Raw genomic sequence first — 26,872 nt, forward strand, 5'->3', positions numbered from 1 at the left:
GCTTTACAAACCCCGTGAAATTGCACACAACATCTGCTAGGTCTATGTAAGACACAATTCTGTTGTGGGTGTCCTTTGGAGCTCCCTGACCCAGACTCCACCTTGCTGCAGAGGACACCATGTAAGGTGTAAGTAAGTCACCCTTACTTGTCCTCTTACCCAGTTTTTCACGCCCTCTTCCCCTTCCGGTGGCTCCCTTTGCCACTTGCCTCTGGGAGACCTCCTGCTGTGGGGGGCCTCCCTCTGCATGTGGCTGTCAGTGTCTCAGACCTGCTAAATAGCTTGAAGTGCAATGCTACCTTATGGTCATGGTCATATCTTTTCTTGGCCAGCCCCATATTCTCCAGAATTCACTACATAGGTCCACTGAATTCTTTTTAGCAGATGCATAATACTCTTATTTCGTAGAATGCATGTTTTAAAAATTCAAGCTAGTCTCCTTTTAATAAACATTTAGGCTACTTCCAATATTTAAAAAAAAAAAGCACTACTATAGTGAACAATTGTGTATTTTTGTGCACATGTATAAAACTTTCTGTAAGATTTAGAAGTGCAATGGCTTGGTCAAAGGGTATCTGCATTTTAAAAAGGCTGTAACCAATTTATACTCTCACCCACAATGTATGAGAGTACCTTTCCCCTATACCTTCACCACTCTGGATATTATCAATTCTTTGGGTTCTGCAAACTTGATGGGCAAAATATCTCCTGGCTTGGGGTCTGCATAGTCTGATTGCCATGACACTGGAAATTATTAGATAGCTTTAAAATGTTCAACATCTCCAGAACTTTTAGGATAGTACTTGGCACATTAAAACGTGATTTCAATGGAAACCTGGGCAAAATTATTTTACTCTTTTAAAAATTAGAAAAATAATATATTGACAATATTAAAGGAGCAATGGTATCTAATATACATTAGAAACGGCAATAGAAAATTACGAGTTAGTTTTTTTTTTCTTAATCTTCTTAAGCTCTACAAACAAATCTTCCACTGAATTGGTAGTCTTGCTATTTTTTTCCACACATGAAAATCTGTAATAGAAAAATTCACTAATGTGTCTAGGTCAGTTACAGGGGTCAACTGTCTCATTGATACAAGGAGGATTTTACACATGCAAGTCCTATTAACATTAATAGGAGTTACCCACATAAATCCCTCTGCAGTGATAAGCAAAAAGACTCTACAGTCTACTAGGATCCAGGTTTCTAATGATTACCTGTCAAATGGCCCTAAGAGTCATCATCACCAGAAAGAGCAGAGGTAGCAATTTGTATGGGAAGGGCATCTCACTGCAGCCCCACAGCTAATCTGTGCATTAATGGAAAGAAAAATGGCCTTCAAAATGTGACTTGGGATGCTAAGTGTTAAACCACTTAACTGATGTTTTGAAAAAAAAAAGCCATCATTAAAGAGAATTCAAACATATCAAAGCACTTGTTAAAAAAAAATTGTGAATATTGCATGAGCTCCAAGGTGCTTGAAGGATAATAAGGCTACTTGTTTAAAAATTCAATTAACCTTATCTTTCTTAAACTTGATTTATTAATAATCTCACAGATAAATTGACGTTTTTGAAACAGTCCTGTTATCTATTGGATTCGTCCTGTCTGATGAGCTTTAGAAACTACTTGGAGTTGACAGAAAACCTCACTCTTCTTTAATTATTTGATTCAAGAACAAATCGTATTTTAATAAACGATTTCTGTATAAAAATAACATCAACACTCTCTTGTCTATTGCAAGCAAGCTGTTGGGGTCTCAATCACCAAAGAGAAAATCTACATTTCAGGTTCTCATTCACCATATGAAAAACATTTCATATTCCTCACATTCTCATCCACTGAGACGTGAAAACCGTTTGTAGGCAATCAATGTACTGTAAAGTCATATCCCATGCCTCACAGTCTCTATAGCACTGATTTCAAACAGAATAAGGCCCCATCCACCTTTGTTTGATACTGACATCAACATTGGAATCTAGAAGAGTCCACTAAGTAAATCATGCTCATGTATCATTTGATTGCCCTTCCCACAAACCCGACACAGTTGACAGATATCTGGCAACAAAACCAAGTGTGCAGTTGGACAATTAACTATGTACTTAAATAACAGACTAAAAAAAAAATCAGTTCCAAGACAATCTTTAATTTCTTGGCATATATACAAACTGAATATTAAAGAAAATAGGATACGATGCCGGAAAGGCATTGAGAACAAACTTTTATTTCCTCTGAACACTTACTGTTACAGTGTGAAAATTATGAATTATCATATATTCATGCTTTTTGAAATACATAGGAGAAAACTGAGGATAAAGAGACAAATTAATTCATTACCAACAGCAGTAAATAACTCATTTGCAAGAAAATTGAATAATTCCTGTTTTAAAGGATCACTACTATTTAGCATTCAAATTTCAACTAATTTTTTTTTTAAGGTCTTTTGGACTTTAAATAAAGGGCTGCCAATCTTGGAAACTATGACCACAGTGACAGAAGTTAATCATTAACATGGCCATTACTTTAGACAAAGGGGTGCCAATCTCATAAACTATGCCCATGCTACAAGTTAACTACTAATGTGGCCATTTTCCTACGGACAACTAAATACTACAGGCGATCGGAAAAAATTGAAACTCTGTTAGTTTTCCTATAGAAAAATATATAAGTCGACCATTACAGTATACATCTGTTTTACTGGGCAGGCACATCAACTAGAAAAAAAATACAGTAGCAATGTAGGATTAGTAATTAGTTTTCATAGTGATCACTAAGGTGAATGGCATTCTCATTTTTGGTTAGTAAGAAGCATGCATAACTAAACATTTTAAACATACGATAACAGCAATTTTCAAAATTTTAAATAAGCCACTGAAATGTTTGCATCAAGTACAGGATATTAATTTTACTCACAAGATTTCAAGCTTAAGGTTTTACGACAAAACCAAGTTGTTTTGTTTTGTTACTTAAAATTATGAAAACACCTATTGATGTGCAGTAATTAAGATAATTTTTTTAAAGCTCTTACTTAGAATAATTTCTATTACATTCTGAGGTAACAGGAAGGATCTTAAGTTACCTAACACAAGGTTTTTTAACTGTAGTTTAACATTATAATCATATTCAAGAGCTTTTTTTAAAAAAAACATTTCAACGGTATTTCACAAACAATCTGGAAGAGATTCTGATGTCGGATAATGGCTGAAACAGAGTACAATATGGGCAGGGCATAAAGCCACAAAATACCGCCCTCATTGTTCTACTTACAGATAGCAGTGGTAAGATCAGCAGAATTTTCCTAGTTATTCTGGTCCTACCCTGATAAGTTGTTTACATAAATGTGCATGCTGCATTTAAAAGGCCTTAACTCTAAGAGTATAACAAAGAACAATATTTTAATTTGTGCAATTTACTGCAACTATATTCAGACTCAATACCCTCATATAGTGGATCCCTTTATATTGCTGGTACTGAGGGTGCAAGACCAATACTGGTACTTTTAGGGGTGTATTAGGCATGTGGTAGTTGGGTTTCAGGAAACATGATTTGACTTAATAAAGATATGAATCCATATAACAATATAGGTTAATAATGATATTCTACTGTCCCTGATTTATATGACATAAAAGGGGAAGAGGGAAAGAGGGGACTAAAAGGAGATGGGGAGAGGCTCTACACTGGGAGGAGGAGTTAGGAGCAGCCTGAGGGGCTGGCCGGGAAGTTTCTCCTTTCTCCTGGATTGAGCTGTAACCACAGGGGTTGGAAAGGTGAGGCAAAAGCTACATTTCTTGGTTCTTCCCATTTCCCATGAATCTGTGACCTGCCAGAGTTAACTTCCTTTAAGATCCTCCCTGAAACCTGGAGGTCAGGCACCAGCTGCCGCTGAAGTTATGAGTAAGAACTACCTGATTACCACTGTAATCATGGCTCTTTGACAGGCAATATAGGCCAGACTGCATGAAAATAAACTCTTGAGTTTTTTGGACTAAAATTTTCAAGTCTAAACTATTGCTCACAAAAAGTAGATCATCAGATCTTGGCATCTGGAAAATGTTTAATAAAGCACTGTTGCTGTAACTGGGTTTGCTGCCTATGTACAGCCCTAAAACCTTCATATTCACTGCATATTAGGGTTTATGAATTGTCAAACTCTATTCGGTGTCCTTGGTGGTTTCAGGTTTACCTATCAATAAAGGAATATGAAGAATTTATCATGCTTTTCTTAGTAGGATTTCAAAGCCACGATTCCACATGTTACTATGTTTACTGGTCTGCAAGAGCGTAAGATTCTAATTTAAGAAACAAATTTTCATTTGAAAAGCTTATTAATACTGGGCATATGTAAAAACACAACAATTTATCTTGTCAAGGAGTTACCAGAAAACAATTATTTGCTGCATGAGAGATTTGACATTCATTCCCAAGTCAATGGAAGGATTCTAAATAATTTTTCTTCTAGAAAAACCATTCTAAGTATGGCATTGCATTTAATTTTATAATCATTTTCAACATTAGGAAAGGTATTATTACTATTTCCACTTTACATATGGAGAAACTGAGGCTCAGGAGTTACAATTTCCCTAATATTATCAATAGCACAGCCAGTACTAAATCTTTTGAGATACAAAAGAGATTAAACAAGCAAGCCAGCAAACAGAGATGGGGGAAGAGAGATGCCATGCCACATGAAGATCACCAAGGAGCAAACGAACAGAAGCTGAAGAGACAAGGACCTTCCCCCAGAGCCCACAGAGGGAGAAAGCCTCCCCCTAGAGTCAGTGACTGGATTTTGGACTTCTAGCCTTCTAAACTGTGAGAAAATACATTTCTCTTTTTTAAAGCCACCCACTTGTGCTATTTGTTATAGCGCACTAGATAATAAAACAATACAGAAAAAAGAAAATAGAATTCTAAAAAATAAAGGAAATTTCTGAGCTGATTCTGAAGATGTGACTTTTCAACAAATATCCAAAGTGGCAAGCAAAAGTTGTCCTAAAACCACAGAATTATTAACAATGCGTAGGACCACTTCCATAATCATAGCTGTACTCCTGGCAGTCAATGCATTTATAATCTTCATATGCTAATCCCAAAGGTTTGACAACTTAAAGCAGGCAAGTCAATGTGCTTTACACGTGTTTTGTGTTCCTGGAATGTCCTCTTTAAGGAAAATCCCCCTCTGGATTCCTATGACTTCCCTGTTTGTAATTCTGCACATTAACTGGCTGTTACTTTTCTAACATTTTTTTCAAACAGTTCTTCCATCAAGAAGTCTCTGAAGTCAGGGGGAATTTCCAAAGTGGGGTACCCAGTTTGGTGTATATTCGTTATTCAGAGGGCTCCTCTTGGTTTCCCAGGTATGGGCTTTCCTTGGGAGTCTCTGAGTTTGTCTGTAGTATGGAGCTGGATTCCGAAGGCTCTGGTTGCAAGCTGTCTCCATCAAGGACAATGTCTTCAGGGTTTGGTGGAGGAGGACAGAAGTCTTCATTGGGGCAGATTTGCTGGAAAAGTGCTTCAGCCTGGACGGGGAGGTGGGGGGAGACACATTAGTTTTTGGACATCACCTTAACATGTGTGTGCATTTCTGGCCTTATTTAGAAAAAATTAAATCATTACCCTTAAAAATTTCTTTAGCCAAGTTACAGTATATGGCCTTCTAAAAATCTGCCTTCAGAGTTCCATGACTTCTTTCCCTATAATTCTATGTATGCATTATCAGTCCACTATTCAAGGATGTCAGTAATTGATCAAATTTCTTATCAAGTAATCAGATCATTAAGAATTTAAGGTCATTCATTCTGTATATCAATGGAAATACAATATCCTTTAACCAATTTCCCATAAAGCCTGTTTTTGATAGTCATACTGGTCTAATTTAGCTTATAGTCATTTTAACAAGTCATTGTTCAAATCAAGAAAAGTCCTCATCATGTGCTCAACTATTTGCTTTTCTGGTATTATTTTCCATCTCAACCCAGGCTTTAAGGAATACAGCACAGTGTTTAAGATTGAATAAATGGCTTATGTGCAAATTCCTACTTTATTTGGATGAATACAGATCACTGTTAGATAAGAGTGCCATTCTATGAAGATTTAACTTTATCCTACTGGTAACAGAGTCATTAAAGGGTTTAAAGACATATGCTTATTTTAAATAATATAATGTTTTCCTGTACCATCACAACTTTTTCCCATCTACACACAAGGCCATTCATTAGGCCAGGAGTTGACAAACTATGGCCCACAAGCCAAATGTGGCCTGTTGCCTGTTTTTGTAAATTAAGTTTTATTGGAACACAGGCACATTCAATTTTTTTACCTATTGTCTCTGGCGACTTTTGCGCTACAACCGTAGAGTTGAATAGTTGTGACAGAAACAGTTTGGGATGCAAAACCTAAAATATTTACCATCTGGCCCTCCATATTTGGCAGACTCCTACACCAGGTGATTAAAATTGATATTCTTTGGGGGTGGTTGGGTGGAGGGATAGGAAACAGAAAATTTTGAGCTCTGATGTGGAGATGAAAGAAGGAACAGGGCAAGAAAAACTACGTCCCTTTCCTTCTGGAGTATATTTCAAAAGTATATTTTTAAACATATTTACTATGGGTATTGTGAAATTAAGTATTAGAGATGCCTGCTTGGCTCTCTCCATCCCTGGCGTTCAGCCCAACCCTTAGCAGGAGACACTCAGCCCCTACTACAGAAGCAGGAATGACCTACATCAGACAAAGCTCCTCTCTCAAGTTTCAGTTCTACTAGTAGTTTTTTTTTTTTTTGTCTCTTATCTCCAGCTTGTCTGTCTATGGAAGTACTCCTTTCCTTTACTCTCTGCATGGAATCAGTCACCAAATCTTGTCAATTTTATCTTCTATTTATTGACTCCATATGCTCCTTTCCCACTGACATTGTCCAGGCATGCACCACCTTTCCCCTAGACAACTGCAAAAGTATCAGAACTGCACTGGTATCCTTGCTCTAGGGTTTCCTCCTATAATCAATCTCCATGCTGGCCTCAAAAGGATCTATGGAAAAAGAAATTCTGTTATGCCACTTTCTGGCTTAAAATGTTTCAATGATTCCTGTTATAGATTGAATTGTATCTCCCCCAAATGTGTGTCAACTTGGCTAGGCCATGATTCCCAGTATTGTGACTGTCCACCATTTTGTTATCTGATGTGATTTTCCTATGTGTTGACTCAAGGACAACGGCACTGGGTTTGGTTTGGTTTTGGTTTTTGTATATCCTACCTCTATGATGCTAATGAAGCAGGATTAGAGGCAGTTATGCTAATGAGGCAAGGCTCAATCTACAAGATTAGGTTGTGTCTTGAGTCAATCCCTTTTGAGATATAGAGAGAGAAGGGAGCAGAGAGACAGAAGGACCTCATACTATCAAGAAAGTAGTGGCAGCAGCAGAGCATGTCCTCTGGACCCAAGGTCCCTGCACTGAGAAGCTCCTAGACCAGGGGAAGATTTATGACAAGGACCTTCCCCCAGAGCCAAGAGAGAGAGAAAGCCTTCCCCTGGAGCTGGTACCCTGAACTCAGACTTCTAGCTTCCTAAACTGTGAGAGAATAAACTTCTGTTTGTTAAAGCCATTCACTTGTGCTATTTCTGTTATAGCAGCACTAAATAACTAAGACAACTCCTTATTGCCAACAGGATAAATTCTAACATTCCTAACCCCAAACCAAGCCAAACCCATTGCCGTCGAGTTGATTCTGACTCGTAGAGACCCTATAGGACAGAGTAGAACTACCCCGTAGGGTTTTCAAGGCTGTAACTCTTTACAGAAGCAGACTGCCACAGGTTCAAACTGCCAATCTTTCAGTTAGCAGCTGAACGCTTAACCACTGTGCCACCGCGACTCCCTCCAAGATCCCTACTATGGCAGATAAAACCCTTTATGCCTACCTTCTCTGGACTTATCACCTACCACTTCATCCCACCTCCACCTCTGAGACTTCTTGCTTCATTAAGACCTGTTATGTGTACTTTCTTAAACACGCCAAGATGCTTACATCCTGGGCTGGTGCAGATGATATTCTTTACGTCTGAATTGTTTCTCTACTGTCTTCCATCTGAATGGAGAATTGCTCCTCATCTTCTGTATCCTTCTCTGCTCCCAGATAGCACTCACCACTCCTCTGTGTTACCTCTGAACATTAGATATTATTCTGTTATTGTATGTAGCACACTGCATTGTCATTTGTTGACATGCTTTTCTCCTTTGCTAGCAGTGATTCCTCCAGGGCTGACAAAGACTGTGTTTTAGTCAACTCTGGATCCTTACTGCCTGGTATGAGGTAGACTCTCAATACTTTCTTTTTCTGATCTTTTAAAACTGTACTGAGATGAATATTTGGTGTAGAAATCATCACATGAGAATCTAATTTGCTGTGTAAACTTTCACCAAAAATGCAAAATATTATTAAAAAAATAACTGTACTGGATATAAATATAATTAGTATTATTATTACTATTACTTTTTCTTCTACTCCAGTTCCTCTACGTCTAACATCTTGTCTCCCTCTTGCCATTTCCCCCTAGGAAAGATTTTCCCCTGAACCCCAGCAGTCCCCGTGGCTGGATCCCACTCTATTTCTGTATCTCCCTGTCATCAACAAACCACTAAGACTGCCACCAGTTGTAGACAGCCACGCTACCCTTACTTGTGCTCTAACTACCTGTGGGATCCCCACCTTTAGCCCATCTGCGACTGGCCCTTGTTGATGCCAATTTCCTGCTTACAGACTCCAGCTATTCCCAAGTCTCTTCTCCTTCTAACTGCTAGAACCTTTCAGGGTCAGATGCTATGCTCTGGAAGGTATGCCTAGTGCTCCTTGGTCTGGTTCATTTCCCTGCCAACCAATTCTTTGTTCTGACAGTTGACATAAGGCTGTTAAATTACTTGAACACTGTCAGCTTGATTTTGACAGCATCAGAGGATTTAAACGATAGTGTAGTTTTAGGTCTATTTGTTTTTGAGAAAACTCAATTTCACTGAAAATATGCAAAAAAAGTCAATAATAATTTCTTTTGGCATTTACTATAAGTAATAATTTTAGGAAGTAGTTTACTTTGCCCATCATTTAGAAATTATAAGTAACTTCTGTGCGTTTTCAAAGCACCTCTGTTGACAATTGATATTTTTATACTTTAGAAAGTTATGAAGTTTTAATAAAGAAATTGCAAATGATAGTCTAGAGTAGCTGATTGTCAACTTATAATATTCCTCTCCCTTTTAAACCAAAAGGCATCACAAAGGGTAAAAGAGTTTCACATGGTTAAAAAAAAAAATGAAAAAGTACTAATTATATAGTGACTTAGTTTTTTTATACTGGGAAGTACATGGAGGACAAGATGAGTTATTATAAATATTCCTGTTTATTTAACATATATCCACACAAAACAAAAATAAACATCTTGCTATTCAAGTACTTTGATTATTTTGGATGTATCCTTATTAACAAGGTGACAGTAACGTAGCACACTGGATGAGTATAAGAGCACTGGGGTCCAACAGACTTGAGGCTGGATTGCGGCTCAAAAACCTATTAGTTATGTGATCTTAGACAAGTTATTTAACTCTTTTAGACTTCGTTTCCTCATCTATAAAATGAAGATGATATGAACACCCACCTCAGAGGGTTGTTATGAGAACTGCATAAGATAATGTATATTAGGTGCTAAGAACAGTGTCTGGCACATAGAAAATACACAATGAATGACAGCTAAAGAAAACATGACACCGAAAATTGTCCTCCCTGAATAACAAAGTGAATGGTACTGTAATAAGTGAGCAACTTGAAGTTGATATAATCTGTAAAGGTAGCTGTCAACTTACAAATGGATTGTGCTCCAAAAGTCTTGTGTGTTGCTAATTTGTATACAAAAACAATGCTCTAAGTGATCACTAGGCTGTCAGCCCAGCTCACAGCAGCCAACTGAACTCATTTTATACCTGAAGGAGCTCTGGTGGTGCAGTGGTTAAGAGCTCCACTGCTAAACAAAAGGTTGGCAGTTCAAACTCACCAGCTGTTCCATGGGAGAAAGATGTGGACAGTCTGCTTAAATAAGGATTTATAGCTTTGGAAGCCCTATGGGGCAGTTCTACTCTATCCTATAGGGTCACTATGAGTTAGAATTGACTTGACGGCAGTGCATTTGGTTTTTTTGATTTAGCATTTGTATTATAAGGTCTTATTTAAAAGGCTTTCCACTTTGGTTTTAAAAAATTAAAGTTCGTTCAGGAAAAAAAAATTACCTAAGTTACCTGGTTAAACAATGGTTGGCAATTTCTGTATGGAAAGAAATTAAAACATCAAAGTAAAAATTGGTCATTTTAAACCATAAAGGCAGATCTTGAACTATCTTGAACTTTCTATTAAAGTAACAGAAAACCAATGATGGATGAAAGAAATGACTTCCTGCTTTTGTTTGGTATCACTGGCTGAATATGAATATCCAGGATCACCATTAGACTCTAAAGATGAAATGCAAAGACTTTTGGAAAAAAAAAACTGTAGATGTATGGGTCAGGGCCATAGTTATAGTCTTGCTGCTATGACTAAATATTAGATTAAAGACTCAAAGAGGTCATTTGCTACTATGAGATCCCCACCACCAGGAGGAACAAAACTTCCATCTGTGGTCTTGCCACAATGTCAAATTACTGATTTAATAGACAGATGTGCCAACTCTACCTGTGAAAGTCCAGATTTGTGCCTCAAAAAATGATACTCTCTGCATTTTCCTTCCTGTCAAGTGCAGACATGTGTATTTGTATATGCATGTGAATCTTCAAATTAATGGAATCATAATTCACTTTTGGCAGCTGTGTCAGTCTGCCCTGTACCTCTTTACGGCCCTTCCCGGGAGTGTTGCCACAAAATTCTGCCTCTATTTACCACGCTCCTCAGCAGCTATAATAGCAGTTCTTGGGACAGTGGTTTGTGTCAAAGCATTAACCAAATCATCTTCAATTGTGAAAAATTATAAATTATATGTTCTTTTATAAGATTAAAAAAATACATTAAGAACATTATAAAATTATATTTTATATGCCTGACTAGTTATATCGTTCTTGAAATTATTCAGGTTATCAGGGGAAAAAAAGTGTATTTTAAAATAATACACTGATAGGCCCACAGTTTAAGTCAGAAGTAATGTTTCTTTAGAATCCTGGCATCATAAAGTACTTCTTATGAATATGTATTTCCAATACTTTCCATTCTCATTCTTACAATGGAACTCATAAATCATCTCTTGTATTCATCATTCTATTCAAGGAAGTGAAAATATCTCATGCTGTATTTAAAGTTGCTTAACAATTCATAGAAAAAAAGTTTAAAGACAAATTGCAAAGACAGTATTAAATGAGAGAGATGTCTTTCTAGTCTCTTTTCCCACCTCTCAGAGGAAAAACAATTCCCTTTTCCTACCACACCCACTTATTACAAAACTGAGAAATACCAATTGCCTTACCTGTTTGACTGCGTTATCATTTCCTAAACCACAGTCTGGGCCAGAGCAGATGTAAATGTTGGATGATAAATCATTGTAAGAGTTCCTGCTGATGTCTGAAGAATCTCTCATATTGAAGTAAAGGGCCCACAGCAGTCTTGGCTTTTTACCTTCGTCATTTTCTAAATGTAAGACATAAATTTGATTCACATCCTAAATAAAGCACAATACGCTTGTCCACTGCTACAGTATGTAGCCAGTTACTAACAAAGCCACGACTATAAATTGGAGTAAATCACACCTTTGTACATAAACAATTAGTAAATCTGCATCCACACACTCTAATATACGCATTTGCTATTTAAGTCACGGCGACTTTTCAACCTTAGACAAATTGGATTTTTTAAAGTATTTGATTATTAGTAAGCCTAACTCCAAATTTGTTCCCTTGGATTTCTATTCTTTTTTCTCTTCAGTATCAAAGTACTTATAATCTCACATTCATTCCTATATTATCCCTATGAAGTGAAAAGATAACATAAATTGATTTTCTTATGTTTCAAATAGACAAACCAACTTGGTAAATTATATAGTAAGTCAATAGTATGTACAAGATCACAAAATGTCCAAAATAGATATATCTATAGAGATAGGAAGCAGAACTGGGGGGGAGGTATCTTGGGGGAATAGAGGTGGTACTGCTAAAGAGCACAGGGTTTCATTTTGGGGTGATGAACTATAAAACTGATTGCAGTGATGGCTGAACAACTCTGTGAATATACCAAAAGCCACTGGATTGTACACTTTAAATGGGTGAATTGTATGGTATGTGAATTATATTTATTTGAAGTCATTAGTCAGAAAACAGTATATACAAGATTAAAACTTTGATATCCTAAATGACATTCTAATGTTTTAGCCTACTGAACCATAAAATAAATGGCAGCCAACAAACAAATGGCAAAAAATGAGGTCACACGACTCAAAGTCATTTTGAGCACACATTCTCTCATTTAAAAATGAGCATCTATTATGTGTGTTAGGTACTGAGCTACATGTTGGAGATATGCAGATAAAGTAGACTTAGTTCTTACTCTCCTGCTTTTCTTTACATTCCTTAGTACACAACAAAAGAGCACTGGTGTGCAGTGGTTAAAGCATTTGGTTGCTAACCAAAGGGTTGGCAGTTCAGACCCACTAGCTGCTCCATGGGAGATAAGATGTGGCAGTCTGCTTCTGCAAAGATTTACAGCCTTGGGAACTCAATGGGGCAGCTCTACTCTGTTCTATAGGGTAGCTATGACTTGATGGCAGCGGGTAGTGGGTTAGTATGCAACAGATACTCAATAAATAATAGCTGAATTGATTTTAATCCTGTGTTTAGGTACAAAGTGTGATGTGCTTAAAAAAGGTATATTCTTTATAACCTCAATGCCTAGGGCCTATTTCTTGCTATACTGATAATTATTTCTCTGTCTCTCTTCTTTAGAAATGTTACTAAATTTTCTTTGACTGAAAACAGAAAATGTTGCTGTTAATATATTTATTGACTATAGTCTTCTTTAGCCTGAATCTGAATGAAAAGAAAATTCAATCTTGAATTTTTCCATAATTCTATAAAATTATAATAATGGATGTTTATGAAGGTTATCAAAGACCATGAAGCACCTTATGAATCATAAAGAAAATGCTAAGAACATAATTACCTAGTTAATTAACTGTTATTGTTAAATCGGTAATCCATGTAGAGAAATTCTCAGCTATTTGCAGTATTCAGTTAACCAGAATGCTCCATTCCCCAATTCAGGATAAATAGGATTTTCTTATATTTAACTTAAAATATTTCCACTACAGGAATAGTCAGCCACAGTTAATACCTCCAAAATTTTTCCTGTTACATTTACCAAATATGTTATTTTTTCTAGTTTATCCAGAAAATTCATGATTATTAGTGAGATAGGATGAAGAAACTGAATGGAAAAAGTGATCTCTTAGGGTCGCCTTTCTAATGTTATGATCTATGAGTCTACGGTATCGTCATCTCCATGCAGGCTCACAATAGGTGGCCAAACCTATGTATTTACAAAATAAAGGAACATAAGAGACTCATATTTTACATCTAAAACCATTTGGCTCTTGGTAAATTTAATGATGAGTTTGGTTTCACTAGATCTTTCAGGAGGATACTTAAACGTTATCACCTATGATTTGTGAGACCAGACTCCTGGAGCACTAAAGAGAAATGAGTGAAGGCCTGGAAGGCCTTTAATATTGCCCAGTTCATTTCTAAGCATATACTAGGAGAGCTTATCCTGTATTTCATGGAAATTCCAGCTCTGAGGAGGGTTTTCACTCAGTAAAAGTTGGGAAAAAATGAATAATCCAACAGATTACAAGAAATTTCATACAGATGGAGGCTTTGGAAAGAAACCATGAAGAAGACGGAAAATTGTCACAGACTGAAGATAAATGCTCTGAATACAGGGAGCTACTAGGCTTTGACCTTAATACCTTCAAAGAGACATATAATTACTTCATCTTTCCTTGTGGTCAGCTGGAAGGCAGAGAAATAGTTGGAAAGAAATATGCAGTTGTGAAGTGCACAATCGTTAAAAAAAATTATTAAAATCAAAGTTACTGAGTTTTAGCTAGGAGTACATCACAAGTTGTCAGAGGTAGAATTGGTTTTCTGCAATAGTTCCTTTCACTCAGTGTGAAGTGTAAAGGTAGTGTGAAGGACTAAACAAGTAATAGGTAATTTAGGATAAGATCTCGGGCAAATTAAACTGGGGCAAGTACAGAATAAGACGGGCAGAAAAAAATCAACAACAGCATACCAAATAAAATCAAGAAATGGATTATAGTTGCATGCCAAGTTCAGGGAGAGAGGAAACTATTTTTAGGAACACTGGTGAGTAGTATGAGATCAAGATGGCAGGAAACTGTCATAGTGATGGCTGAGTCTGGATACAACACGTTAAAAAAAAAAGGATCAGACATTTGCCTTCTCAGCCCAACAATTAGTCAACACCCTTACAAGCCACTGACTTCAAACTATACCTATGATGGGAGTTCTGCTTCTAGGCAGTGCTACTCTTTGAGATAGGAAGTGAATGAGATGCAATGAGATATAACTCCACATGCCATACACAATGGAGGTAAAAAAAAAAAAGAGAGAGAGAATATGGTATGATAATAATATCACATTTCTGACATTTCAAGACATAATACTTATGAAATTCTTCATTCAATCCGTATTGAAAATCTCATTTTCCTGAGTAAAATAAGAAACCACTTAGGATAGTCCTATCAGTGAGACTGGAGCACACTGCTCATTTCACAAATCTCTCTCAGTGCTCTGAAGAGTATTCCGGAGTCTCGAAGAATTAATGCACATATAAATGGTGAGCAATCACCTCACTTTCTCACCTGCCGAATTAGGCTCATTAAGCATAAAACATGTGATATTTCTTTGAACTCTGAAGTAGGGAAGGGTTTAGAGATCTTTAATGTTCTTAAAGGAGCCTGGAAGGTAGGGCTCTTGGAGGTATTAGTACAACTGCTCCATGAGCCAGAGTACACCTTGAGAGCTCTGGCTGACATCTTGAAAGTGAGAAAGTAAGAAAGAGGGAATGGAATACCTTCAGAACTCTACAGGAATTTCTTGTATCAGTGGCAAAGAAGTACTGTACTTGAGAAGAGGATTTTATCTTTTACAATAAATAAACTTCCTTTCAAGGTGGCTAGGCTGACTTTCACAAAGGCCTATGAAGCACAGCGCCAGAGAACGCAGAAAGCAAAGAAAAAGAAAAGTCCAAATAATGTACTCCTTGGGCACAAGTTTTAAAACAAAATAGTCACAATGCTTGAAAGCAGAGGCTTTCATATCATTGTCAAATAATTATAACACAATAATAAAAACCATCAATTTGTGGAAATATGGGTCTTTGCTACAGAAAAGAATGTGCTTTAATGTACTAAAAGTTCACATTGCTCATAAAGTTCCTTCTTCCTCATTTAGGCAGGAAAATGAATTGAGTTCTCTTCTCCAGGTGACTTTGCCTCTTTGACCTGCCATGGCCCAGTGCTCACTTTATCTGGTGATTCATTTTCAATAACTCCAACAGTATTTGTTCTGACATTTTAATTAAAATATGACCACTACCTCATCCTGATGATAAAAAGGCCTGTGTGTCAGTGAAAAGTAGCTTCTCAGTGCCTCGGTGCACCTGAGGACCCCTCTGAACACATAGTTCTTACTAAAGAATTTCACTCGGGTTCCAAACAATACATCATTTCAAAATGGGATCACTTTAACCATTAAGATTACTGTTTAAAAATCTAAAACAGCTAGAGGATGCTAAGTAAGGAACACGTAATTTCTTCCAGCTTGATTTTTTAAAAGAAAATTGAATGCATTTATAAAATGAAAAGGTTAGAAAAAACAAATTTAGTACATTATTTTGGACCACTACACAACGACATTGCAGCAGAAAAAACATGAAAAATTTCAGGAATAAAGAAGAAACTCCAGAGTTTTTATAAGAAAGGTATAGATGTAATTAAAGCCAAAGGATAAATCTATGACTCCTTATTAGGCTTAAGAATATTATCATGTACCATAACTTTGAGGACAAGGTTTTTAACATTTATATGAGACCGTTAAAATGAAGAAAATGTAATATGAAACAAAATAATTTCAAATTAAGGTAAAGCATATCTTCAGATTGGAGGATTTTATTCAGGAGGCTTACAAATTAATTAATTAATTATATTGATATTAGCTCCTAAGAATGGAGCAGCTTGTTTCCTTATGTAAATTCAGATGCCACTCTACGCACCATCTCTGCATTAAGACAGCAAACAATGCACATAGGAGATGGACTAAAAGGCAACAAATGTAAATAAATGGTTGTGTGAACCAGTAAGGATATCTGAATTAATGAAGAAACTGACCAAGATTCAAGTAGACAAGCAAATCCTACAATGAAAATCACCCTTGCTTCATATAAATGAAGATTCACTAAGCTAATTTTTTTTTTATCATTTACATATAAAATACACTAAATTTGCTATAAGAGGTACCCTATTATGTGGACAGAAAACTTAAAAAATTTATGGTTGAAAAGCATTTTTTCCAATGTGAATAAGTAGCAGAGTGGCATGGGTAGTTTTGGGAGTGAAGTATCACATCACTAGCATGTTATACATTAAAAGACAACTATTTGTTAGGAAGGAATCCGCATCTGTAATTAATATTTCAATCTCTTAGTGAAATCTACATTTAAGGAAAGATAACTTTTTCTGATAAAGCAACATATGATCAGTGTACAACACCCGGAAAATACAGAAAAATATAAGGAAAAGCTAAAAATCACTCAAAATTCTGTCAAAATTAATTGAGAGACTTCCTGACAGTTTGTTTCTATGAGTGTGAATATATACGCATATAAGTGTATATTTTTTCAGTTAGACTAAATATGAATATATATTTAATATGTATACATATGCAAAAATGGGTTCAAGTATAGCAATGATTGTGAGGATAACACAGGACCTGGCAGGGTTTGGTTCTGTTGTACATGGGGTCGCTGAGTCTGAACCACTTGATGGAACCTAACAACAACAACATATGCAACATACACATGCATATATTTTTCCTTTAACATTATAGAGTGAGTTTTTTCCCACGTTTGGGGAGGAGACTGTACTCAATCATCCTGGTAAAACATGTGAGTATTGTTGTTGAATACATCACATTTCAGTTCAGGTTGCAGAAACCTTCATGAAATATCTAAGAGGAGTATAAAGGTTACATTACCTTTCCCATCACGAATCACCATTTTATTCCTTACCTATCTCCGTTTCGGTATATGGAGTAAACAATTCCTGTACAACTGGTTCTAAATCTTCTCTTGCTGTTTTAGAAGATGTACAAGTCAAATGAACCAAATCTGTTAAAAAATAATATTTTGAGTTCCTATTTATTACCTATTTAATTGTTTACTAATATTTAGGGTACTAAGGTGGTTGCCCTGGGTAACAGAGAGCTGAGTAAGTCATGGTTCCTGTCTTCGAGGAGTTTATAATCTAGTGATAAAAAGGCATGTAAAAACCATAACATTAGGCTATATGTGTTAACTAAAACCCCAGAAAAAAGTTGCAGTTGATGTTAACTTTCTAAAACTTACAGAGTAGAAAAATTTTAAGTTATTCTCATGACATTCCTAAAGAGGTGAATAAAGGATTGCGAAACCCTATGGGGCGTTGCATAGGGTCGCTATGAGTCGGAAATGACTCGATAGCACTATTAAAAAAAAAAACAAAAACGCTGTTTAAACAAGACTGAAGGTGGAATATTTATTTATCTGAGAGAACACTTTTCACATACTTCAGACAGAAGAATCCATTTATACACACATTATGGACAAGTTAACAAATAGTCTATTCACTATAGGGTTTTCTAAAAACATTTTGGGGGAACACTGTTGGCTTTGTTTGAATCATACATATACTTGAAAGCCCCTCAAAATGACACAGATTAAAATAGTCTATATATTTTGCAGAAATTCCAAATCACTTTTTTTTTTTTCAATTAGTTCAAATGAATGTGACTTCACTCTCATTTGTATTTACAAATTCATGGGACCTGGATCTTGGAGATTGTTTAGGTTAGAGAATATCATGTGTAAAAAGGGTACTTCACAGAAGTAAGACATTGTAGCCTAATTCTGTTGTTTGAACTCCTAAAGATCCATATGAAAGGGTAAAGGAAGGAAGAAAAGTTCTACGTACTAAAAGAAAGGACAGGATCCCTAAATAGGAGAATGTTTATTGTCCTAGAAAGGGTTTGGAATGGGATAAAATAATCTCAAATTAGAGAACAGTAAGTACTGAGAAATTCCTTCCCCTACTACACAGAAGAATGGAATTTTTTTTTTTAAACCATGGGAAGATAGTTCAAATTATATCATGAAAGCCAAGGTCAGAATAAGATTCTTGTTACCAAAATTCATTCAACTTCTCTAAATTATATTTAAACATAAATTGAAGGACTCCTTAATAACTGCGTGAGCAGAAATCATATTATGTAATCTCCTCCACCCCTGGGTCACCAAAGAAAGCGATGTTCTAAGAAGGCTCCTACCTTAATTATGACCTAATAAAAGATTTGCCTTATTTAAGCATTGTTTTTTCATTAATTTAACTATGATTCCCATTGGTTCTGGGGCATTGTAGGATACACAGTAGTAATTATTTCAAAAGGTATAATAAACTACACAACAAAATTATTCCTACTTAAAATTTTCAAATGCCATATAACTTGGTGGTGAAGGGGCTTAAACTTCCTAGAGAATCACCAAGTTAAACCGGGTATCCAATTACAAAGATTGGAAATCTTGATATAAATATTCAAGATGAATTGTCCTATTCTCATTCCAGCCTTGCCAAAGTTCTTAATTTTCCAGTTATTTCCTATATAATTAACACTTACTTACTAGGGGGGGAAAAACAGATGAACATAAACATATTTTTGAAAAATATCTTAATGGCTAAAATGCTGATTATTTTAAACAAGATATATAAAAGAACACTGGAGCAAGTTCATCCTCTTTTAGCAACAGAATTCAGTTCAGAGAATGCTAGCAAAAATTTCTATAGTGAAGTAAGAGTACCATCTTGTACTTAATGAGTTTTACAACTCATCATAGAAGACAAATTAAAAACATTCATAACCTGAATTCTATTAAGCGCCTGACTAGAGCTGAAAGATTGGCAGTTCAAACCCACCCAGAGACAGGACTTGCAATCTGCTTCTGAAAGATCACGGCCTTGAAAATCCTATGGAGAAAATTCTCCTCTGCACATATGGGTCACCATGAGTCAGAACTGACTCAACAGCAACTAACAGCAACAAAAGCCTTGATTCTGCTTAGATGCTACATAATTAAAATTGCTTGAGCTACAAATTTAAGGTACCAACAACTATTGTTCCCTACACTTCCTACTTTTCCTATTACTTAGGTAACCTCCTTGATTTAGGTTACCCTGAATTCATTTTGTTTCTCTGCAAATCAGAGAGATTGTTGATTATGTTACTTTTTTAGATTTCCAAAATTGGTGGATTAATCTTCATATCTCCTGTAAGCACTTGGCAGAGGCAAACTTTAGAGTGGATTTTTCTCTTTTTTGCCTGTCAAATACAACTTTTAGTTGTAGTAGGGGCTCAGTAAATATTTGTTGCTAATGATAATTTGCTTCCCCATCACAGGCAAACATCAGCTACTCACATGCTTGAGTATACATACATGCACACAAAAACATATGTATGCATAAATATGCATGGGGAAATTTAACCAGTTTCCTACATGAATATCAGGATGGAGGTAAGGGGAAGTACTAATAGAGAACCCTCAAATTATTTACATCTGCCTGAGAAATGCTCACAGACACATTTAGATATATCTATAAAATGCCCATAAAACTTTAAAAGAATATCTAGAACTTACTGTAGGGCTAACATGCATGTATCAGACATTATTCTAAGCATGTTACAAGTATTATTTCATTTCACCTGTGCAACAGCCAACTGAAGTAGATACATACTACTACTATCCTCATTTTACGGACAACCAAACAGAGAAACAGTGAGGTTAAAGAGATGTCTCCAAATCATCCAGAGCTGGGACTTAAGCGGAAATCAGACCCGGGCAGTCTCCTTTCAGAGTGCCTACTCTTAATCACTAAATGATATTGTACAATTGTAATAATCTCCTCTAGAAGGTACACCCCAGCACTTGGGGCAGGGGTCTTCAAACTGGGACATGCACAAGGGTACACAAGGACTTTTCACAAAACACAGTAACTATAAGGGAGTCATTTTCCAGACACTCAACTCCAGTTCCTTCCACTTTATTAAGTGATGCATTCCAATAAATTTCATTTTTTGTGTTTAATAATTACTTATCAAAACTTGTAATATATTTATGATGTCTCGATTAATTCTGAATAATTATAATAAATACTCAAACCAGAAGTATATATTTTAATACTTAGAAGTTTATTGTCCCAGGAAATTAAAAAGAAACTCTACTTCAATTTATTTTTTTAAATGAGTGATACCTGTACCCGTTGCCGTCGAGTCAATTCCGACTCATAGTGACCCAACAGAACAGAGTAAAACTGCCCCATAGGGTTTCCAAGGAGCAGCTGGTGGATTCAAACTGCCAACCCTTGGTTAGCAGCCAGAGCTCTTAACCACCGTCCCACCAGGGCTCCAAATGAGGGATGGTGGGTATCAAATATCCCTGGTATTTAGATTCTATTGGGTAGAGTGATGACATACCATTATTTGCAATATGTTGGAAATTAAATTATTTACAATTGTTTGAATCTTATGATGAAAAATTGTATATGTCAACTTACAAGTGTTCAAGGGGGTACAATATTTTCAAAATCCAGCTTTTGAAATGAATGAGCAAAAAGACTGAAGAACAGTACTTTAAGGTAATCTACCTCAAAGCCCAATCTATAGAACATGCCACATTTCCACTGAAATTCTACTATGTAAAACATCTCTTTGCACCCTGTCACTCTCATTCTTCTCTACAGAATTAACTGTGCTCAATTAATACTAAAAACAACTACAAATTAGATCAGGTAGGGTAAATGCTTCCCTAAAATTCCATTTAATTAGTACCAATTGATAACTAAGATTCTGGAAGATGTAATAGTGGTGGAAACATTTCCCTTTCACATCATGTAAGACTATAACTGAAACAAATTTTTTTTTTAAACCCTGACTCTACCTTTTATAAACGATGTGCCTTTGACTTCATTTAGTAACTATTACAAAAGGCTTAACAGATTCAAGGATGATAAAATGTATTCTCTATTACAATTCTTCTGTTGGCATTATACTTAGATTTGTATTGGCATTAAAGAAACCGTAGTGCAAAATAAGTTCTAATCCACGGAATATAGGGATAATAATGAAAAAACTTTGATGAATGGAGTGCTGGTCATAATTAGTACCACTGAAAGAAGAGTATAGAAGATCTAGAATTCAGAAATAACATGAAACTAGAAGTAACACACTTTGCATTCTCTAAAACTGATTGTTATGGACTGAATTGTGTCTCCCAAAAATGTGTATCAACTTGGCTAGGCCATGATTCCCAGTGCTCTATGATTGTCCACCATTTTGTCATCTGATGTGATTTTCCTATGTGTTGTAAATCCTACCTCTATGATGTTAATGAGGCAGGATTAGAGGCAGTTACATTAATGAGGCAGGACTCAATCTACAAGATTTATAGGTTGAGTCTTGAGTCAATCTCTTTTGAGATATATAAGAGAGAAGCAAGCAAAGAGACAAGGGGATCTCATATCACCAAGAAACAAGGGCCAGAAGAATAGAGCATCCTTTGGACCCAGGGTCTCTGCACCTGAGAAGCTCCTAGATCATGGAAAGACTGATGACAAGGACCTTCCTGCAGAGCTGACAGAGAAAGAAAGCTTTCCCCTGGAGCTGGCGCCCTGCATTTGGACTTCTAGCCTCCTAGACTGTGAGAGAATAAATTTCTTTTTAGTTAAAGGCATCCACTTGTGGTATTTCTATTACAGCAGCACTAGATGACTAAGACATTGATTTTGGAACATTGATCACTCATGTGATAAATTACTGTCCTATTACAAGCTGTCATTGTTTTTATTTTTCATGAAAATATACACAGCAAAACCCGCTCCCATTACACAGTTTCTAGACATAATGATCAGTGACACCGGTTACATTCTTCATATTGTGTCAACATTCTCGTTATTTCTGCTGTAGTTGTTTCATTTCCATTTACTCAATCTCCCAATACCCCTCCTCCTTCAATCTTCTCTTCTATGCATTAAAATAGCTGTTTACCCTTTTGGTCTTACATAATTTTTTTTTAAGTAATGCAATACTCAAGGGTGACAATCTTTACTCTTTGGGCTGTTATTTAGTTTAAAGGTGACTTCAGGGGATAGTTTCGATTCAAGGTTTGAAAAGCAACTCAGGGCCATAGTCTCAGGTACTCCTCCAGATTTAATAGGTCCAATAAGTCTGGATTCTTTAAGAATTTGAAGTTCTGTTTCACACATTTTTCTCCCTTTCTACCAGGATTCCCCTATTATGTTCCTGATCAGAACATTCAATAGTAGTAACTGAGCACCATTTAGTTTTTCTGGTCTCAATGTGAAGGAAGCAATGGTTCATGAAGATAGTCCTGTAGTCCAGTTCTTTTCTGATTCTTGACCTTCCTTCTTTTTCATTTGTTCCAGACAAAGGCCAAGAGCTGTATCTTAGATGGCTGCTCATAAGCTTCTAATACCCTCGACACTACTCACCATACTGGAGGTAGAACATAATATTAAAAAAAAAAACTATATTATGTCAAGTGACTGGATTGTCCCATGAGACCATGGCCCTAACCCAAACTAAGAGAACTAATCCCATGAGGTTATTGGTTATGTCTAATTCGTATCATCATAGCCCCTCCCCTGTTTTTTGGTTGTTGTTATTGTCCCCAAATGTTGTTGTTTTTTAAAACACATGAGAAATAGGATTTCTGCTCAGAATGTGCACAACTGTAATAATCAGCATATTTAAAGGTAACTTCATACGTAATATACAGTATCCGAGTGACATAGTATAGGACGGTTATATGGGCTCTGGTATTACTTCTGCTTTCTGTTTCTACTTGACCAAGTCATTTTATCTCTCTGGCCTTCGTGACCTCATGAATAAACGGAAGGGGTAGAATTAGTTCATCTGTAAGATCTCTTTAGTTCTAAAGTTTTATGAGTCTAACACTCTACTCATCAACCATGACTCTTTCAATATTGGCAGATTTTAAACCAAAAACTGACCACAATACAAATGTGAATATAAAACCTAAGTAAATGCTTGCTGAAAAAAGTAGGAAGTCTATTCCTTAGGCTTCTGAAATTGTCATGCGGCAGTCATTCACACTACATAAAAAAAAATGGTGCCAAATGCATTTAAAGAATCTTTATGTATGGCCTAGTCAGCAAGTGAATTTTGTTGTGTAATTTAACTAGAAATGTATCATTTATATACTCAATATATTTAACATATTGATATATTTTTCATTGTACTTATATATTAGAAACCCTGGTAGCATAGCGGTTAAGAGCTATAGCTGCTAACCAAAAGGTCGGCAGTTCAAATACACCAGGTACTCCTTGGAAACCATATGGGGCAGTTCTACTCTGTCCTATAGGGTTGCTGTGAGTTGGAACAGACTTGATGGCAACAGGTTTTTTGGTTTAGATAGAAGAAAGGAAGGGAGGGAAGGGAGGGAAAGGAGGAATGGAGAGAGGAAGGAAGGAAGGAAGGGAGGGAGGGAGAGAGGGAAAGGAGGAAGAGAGGGAGGGAGGGAGGGAGGGAGGGAGGGAGGGAGGGAGGGAGGAAGGAAGGAAGGAAGGAAGGAAGGAAGGAAGGAAGGAAGGAAGGAAGGAAGGAAGGAAATGTGGCTCATAACTTGTCTTTCACAAAGGCATAAAGGGAAAATGCAATTTTTGTGATGTAGCACATGTTAGAATATATGACTGTGTCAATAAGATAGAAAAGGTCAGAAACACTTTTTTTAAAGGTACTAAGTGATCAACTGAGTTTGCTGACATACAGTGCACAATTTGATTCTTTGAATACAACCAGGAAAAACTCCAGAGTAAGCTTGCACTTTTTCAATAGAATTTAAGAAAACATCTACAATGTCAACTTAAAACCATAAGGTAAAATAAGTTTAACTGAAAATCAAATCTGTGCTTCATGACAATACTACTAATAAAAATAATTTTAAAATACACAAACATATGGAAGTTAAAGAACATACTATTGAACTACCAGTGGGTGAAGGAAGAAATCATAACCTTCTCAGAGTCAAATGAAAATGAAAGTATAATATACCAAAACCTACGGGCTGTAACAAAGGCAGTACTCAGAAGGAAACTTATAGTAATAAATGCCTATATAAAAAAAAGAAGAAAGATCTCAAATTAATAGCCTAACTCTACAACTTGAGGAACTAGAACAAGAAGAGCAAACTAAGCTTAAACCCACCAGAAGAGAGGAAATAAAAAAGATCAGAGCAGAAATAACTGAAATTGAAAAGAGAGAATCAACAAAACCAGAAGTTGGTTCTTTGAAAAGATCAGTAAAATTGACAAACTTATAGTTAGAGGTATAAAAAAAACAAAAACAAGAGAGAGAGAAATAACCAGAATAAGAAATAAAAGAGAAGACAATTACAACTGATCTTCTAGAAATAAAGAGAATTATGACAAATATTGTGAACAACTGTATGGCAATGAATGGATAACCTACATGAAATAACAAAGTCTTAGAAGCACACAACTTACCCAAACTGACTCAAGAGGAAACAGAAAATCTCAGGAGACCCGTAAGTGAAGAGACTGAATAAGTAATCAAAAACCTTCCAACGAAAAAAAAAAAAAAAAGCCATAGACAAGAAAGCTTCACTGGGGAATGTTACTAAACATTTAGAGAAAAACTTACACTAACCTTGTTTAAACTCTTCTAAAGATAGAGAAGGAATACTTAATGCATTCTATCAAGCAAACACAACCCTGATACCAAAACCAGAAATTTATACCACAAGAAAACTACAGGCTAATATCCCTTATAAATATAGGTGCGAAAATCCTAAACAAAGCATTAGTGAACAAAATCTAGCAGTGCATTAAAAGAGGCATATACCATGACCAAATGAGATTTATTTCAGGAATGGAGGGATGGTTCAACATTAGAACAAAGATTTCCTTGATGAAAACCCTCAAGAAGACTGGAATAGAAGGGAAGTTCTTCAATATGATTAATGGCACATATGAAAAATCAACAGCCAATATTATACTTAAGAGAGAAAGACTGAGAGCTTCCCCCTTAAAATGGGGAACAAGACAAGGGTACCCATTCTCACCACTCCTATTCAATATTGTATTAGAAGTCCTACCCAGAGCAATAAGACAACAGAAAGAAATAAAAGTATCCAGACTGGAAAAGTAGTAAAATTTTCTCTATTCACAATGACATGATCCTATCTATAGAAAATCCCAAAGAATCCACAAGAAAGCTTCTAGAGCTAACAGAGGAATTTAGCAAAGTTGCAGAATATAAGGTCAACAAACAAAAATCAGTTGAGTTTCTATACACCAGCAATGAGAATCTGAAATGGAAATTAGGGAGATGATTGCATTTACAATAGCATCTAAGAGAATAAAATCACTACAGATACATTTAACCAGGAATGTGAAGGACTTACACAATGAAAATATTAAACACTGCTGAAAGAGATTAAAAAATTAAATAAATGGAAAGATGTTTCATGTTCATGGAAAGACAATATTGTTACAATGTCAATACTACCCAAAGTGATCTACAGATTCAACACAACCCCAATCAAGATTCCAATAGCCTCCTTTACAGAAATGGAAAAACAAATTCTCAACTTTATATAGGATGGCAAGAGTCCCCAAACAGCTAAAGCAATGTTGAAGGAGAAGAACAAAGTAGGAGGACTCACACATCCTGATTTTAAAACATATTATACAGCTACAGTAATCAAAACAGCCTGGTACTGTGTAATAGACGAATAGAATTGAGAGTCCTGAAATAAACCCATATATCTATGGTCAATGGGTTTTTGACAAGTGTTTTAAGTATTTTTTTTTAAAGTACATTCGATGGGGAAAGAAGAGTCTCTTCAATAAACAGTGTTGGGAAAATTGGATTTCCACATGCAGAAAAATGAAACAGGATTCATGCCTTATACCATATAAAAAAAACAAATTCAAAATGGATTAAGGATCTAAAAGGGGCCACATTCTCGAGTCAAGCCTTTAAAGAAATATTATCTAATACAGTAACAAAAGCACTAACAACAAAAGACAAAATAAATAAATATATGTAAAGTATGTTCTAAAATATGAACTATGGTTGTAAAAAATATGACTGACATAGCTTTGAAAAATATAAAAAATAAAATTTAAATATTTAACACTCTCAATAACTTGAACCAAAGTAGTTGAGTGAAGGAAATCTTAAGTTGATTTATAAAATAAAAAAAAATGTAATATTACTACTTTTAAAAACATAAAATAAGCAGGCTAACCCAGGGTTACTTAGAAAAGCCCTGTATTACTAGATAACAATGATTTGCTATCAATATATCAAAATGCCAGCTTAAGCAATATTGGCCTGTTTATATTTCAATTACAGTAACATCTCACTTATTCAGGAGTCTTTTACACACACAACTAAGAACCAGGAAGTGTGCCACCCTTCCCCCCCCATCAAAAAAAGGCCTTTTAGCACCCAAGGTAGAT

General features: G+C 35.8%; 1 protein-coding gene across 3 annotated transcripts in view; it reads right to left on the reverse strand.

Moving 5' to 3' along the window:
- Nucleotides 1–1,619: 1,619 nt before the first annotated feature.
- The window catches only part of CHM (CHM Rab escort protein), a 232,366-nt gene continuing 207,113 nt past the window's right edge, over nt 1,620–26,872 (reverse strand). The window contains exons 12-14 of one of the 3 annotated variants that reach the window (XM_064278616.1): nt 17,329–17,427; nt 11,495–11,655; nt 1,620–5,522 (exon numbers count right to left, since the gene is read on the reverse strand). In XM_064278616.1, coding sequence (XP_064134686.1) covers nt 5,331–5,522; nt 11,495–11,655; nt 17,329–17,427 — 452 coding nt within the window. In that variant the 3' untranslated portion in view covers nt 1,620–5,330. Of the gene's footprint in view, nt 5,523–11,494; nt 11,656–17,328; nt 17,428–26,872 lie in introns of those variants that run through there. The other 2 variants (XM_010592695.3, XM_010592696.3) reach the window with 2 other exon arrangements.

Source organism: Loxodonta africana, chromosome X, assembly GCF_030014295.1.
Source record: "Loxodonta africana isolate mLoxAfr1 chromosome X, mLoxAfr1.hap2, whole genome shotgun sequence".
Taxonomy (NCBI): domain Eukaryota; kingdom Metazoa; phylum Chordata; class Mammalia; order Proboscidea; family Elephantidae; genus Loxodonta; species Loxodonta africana.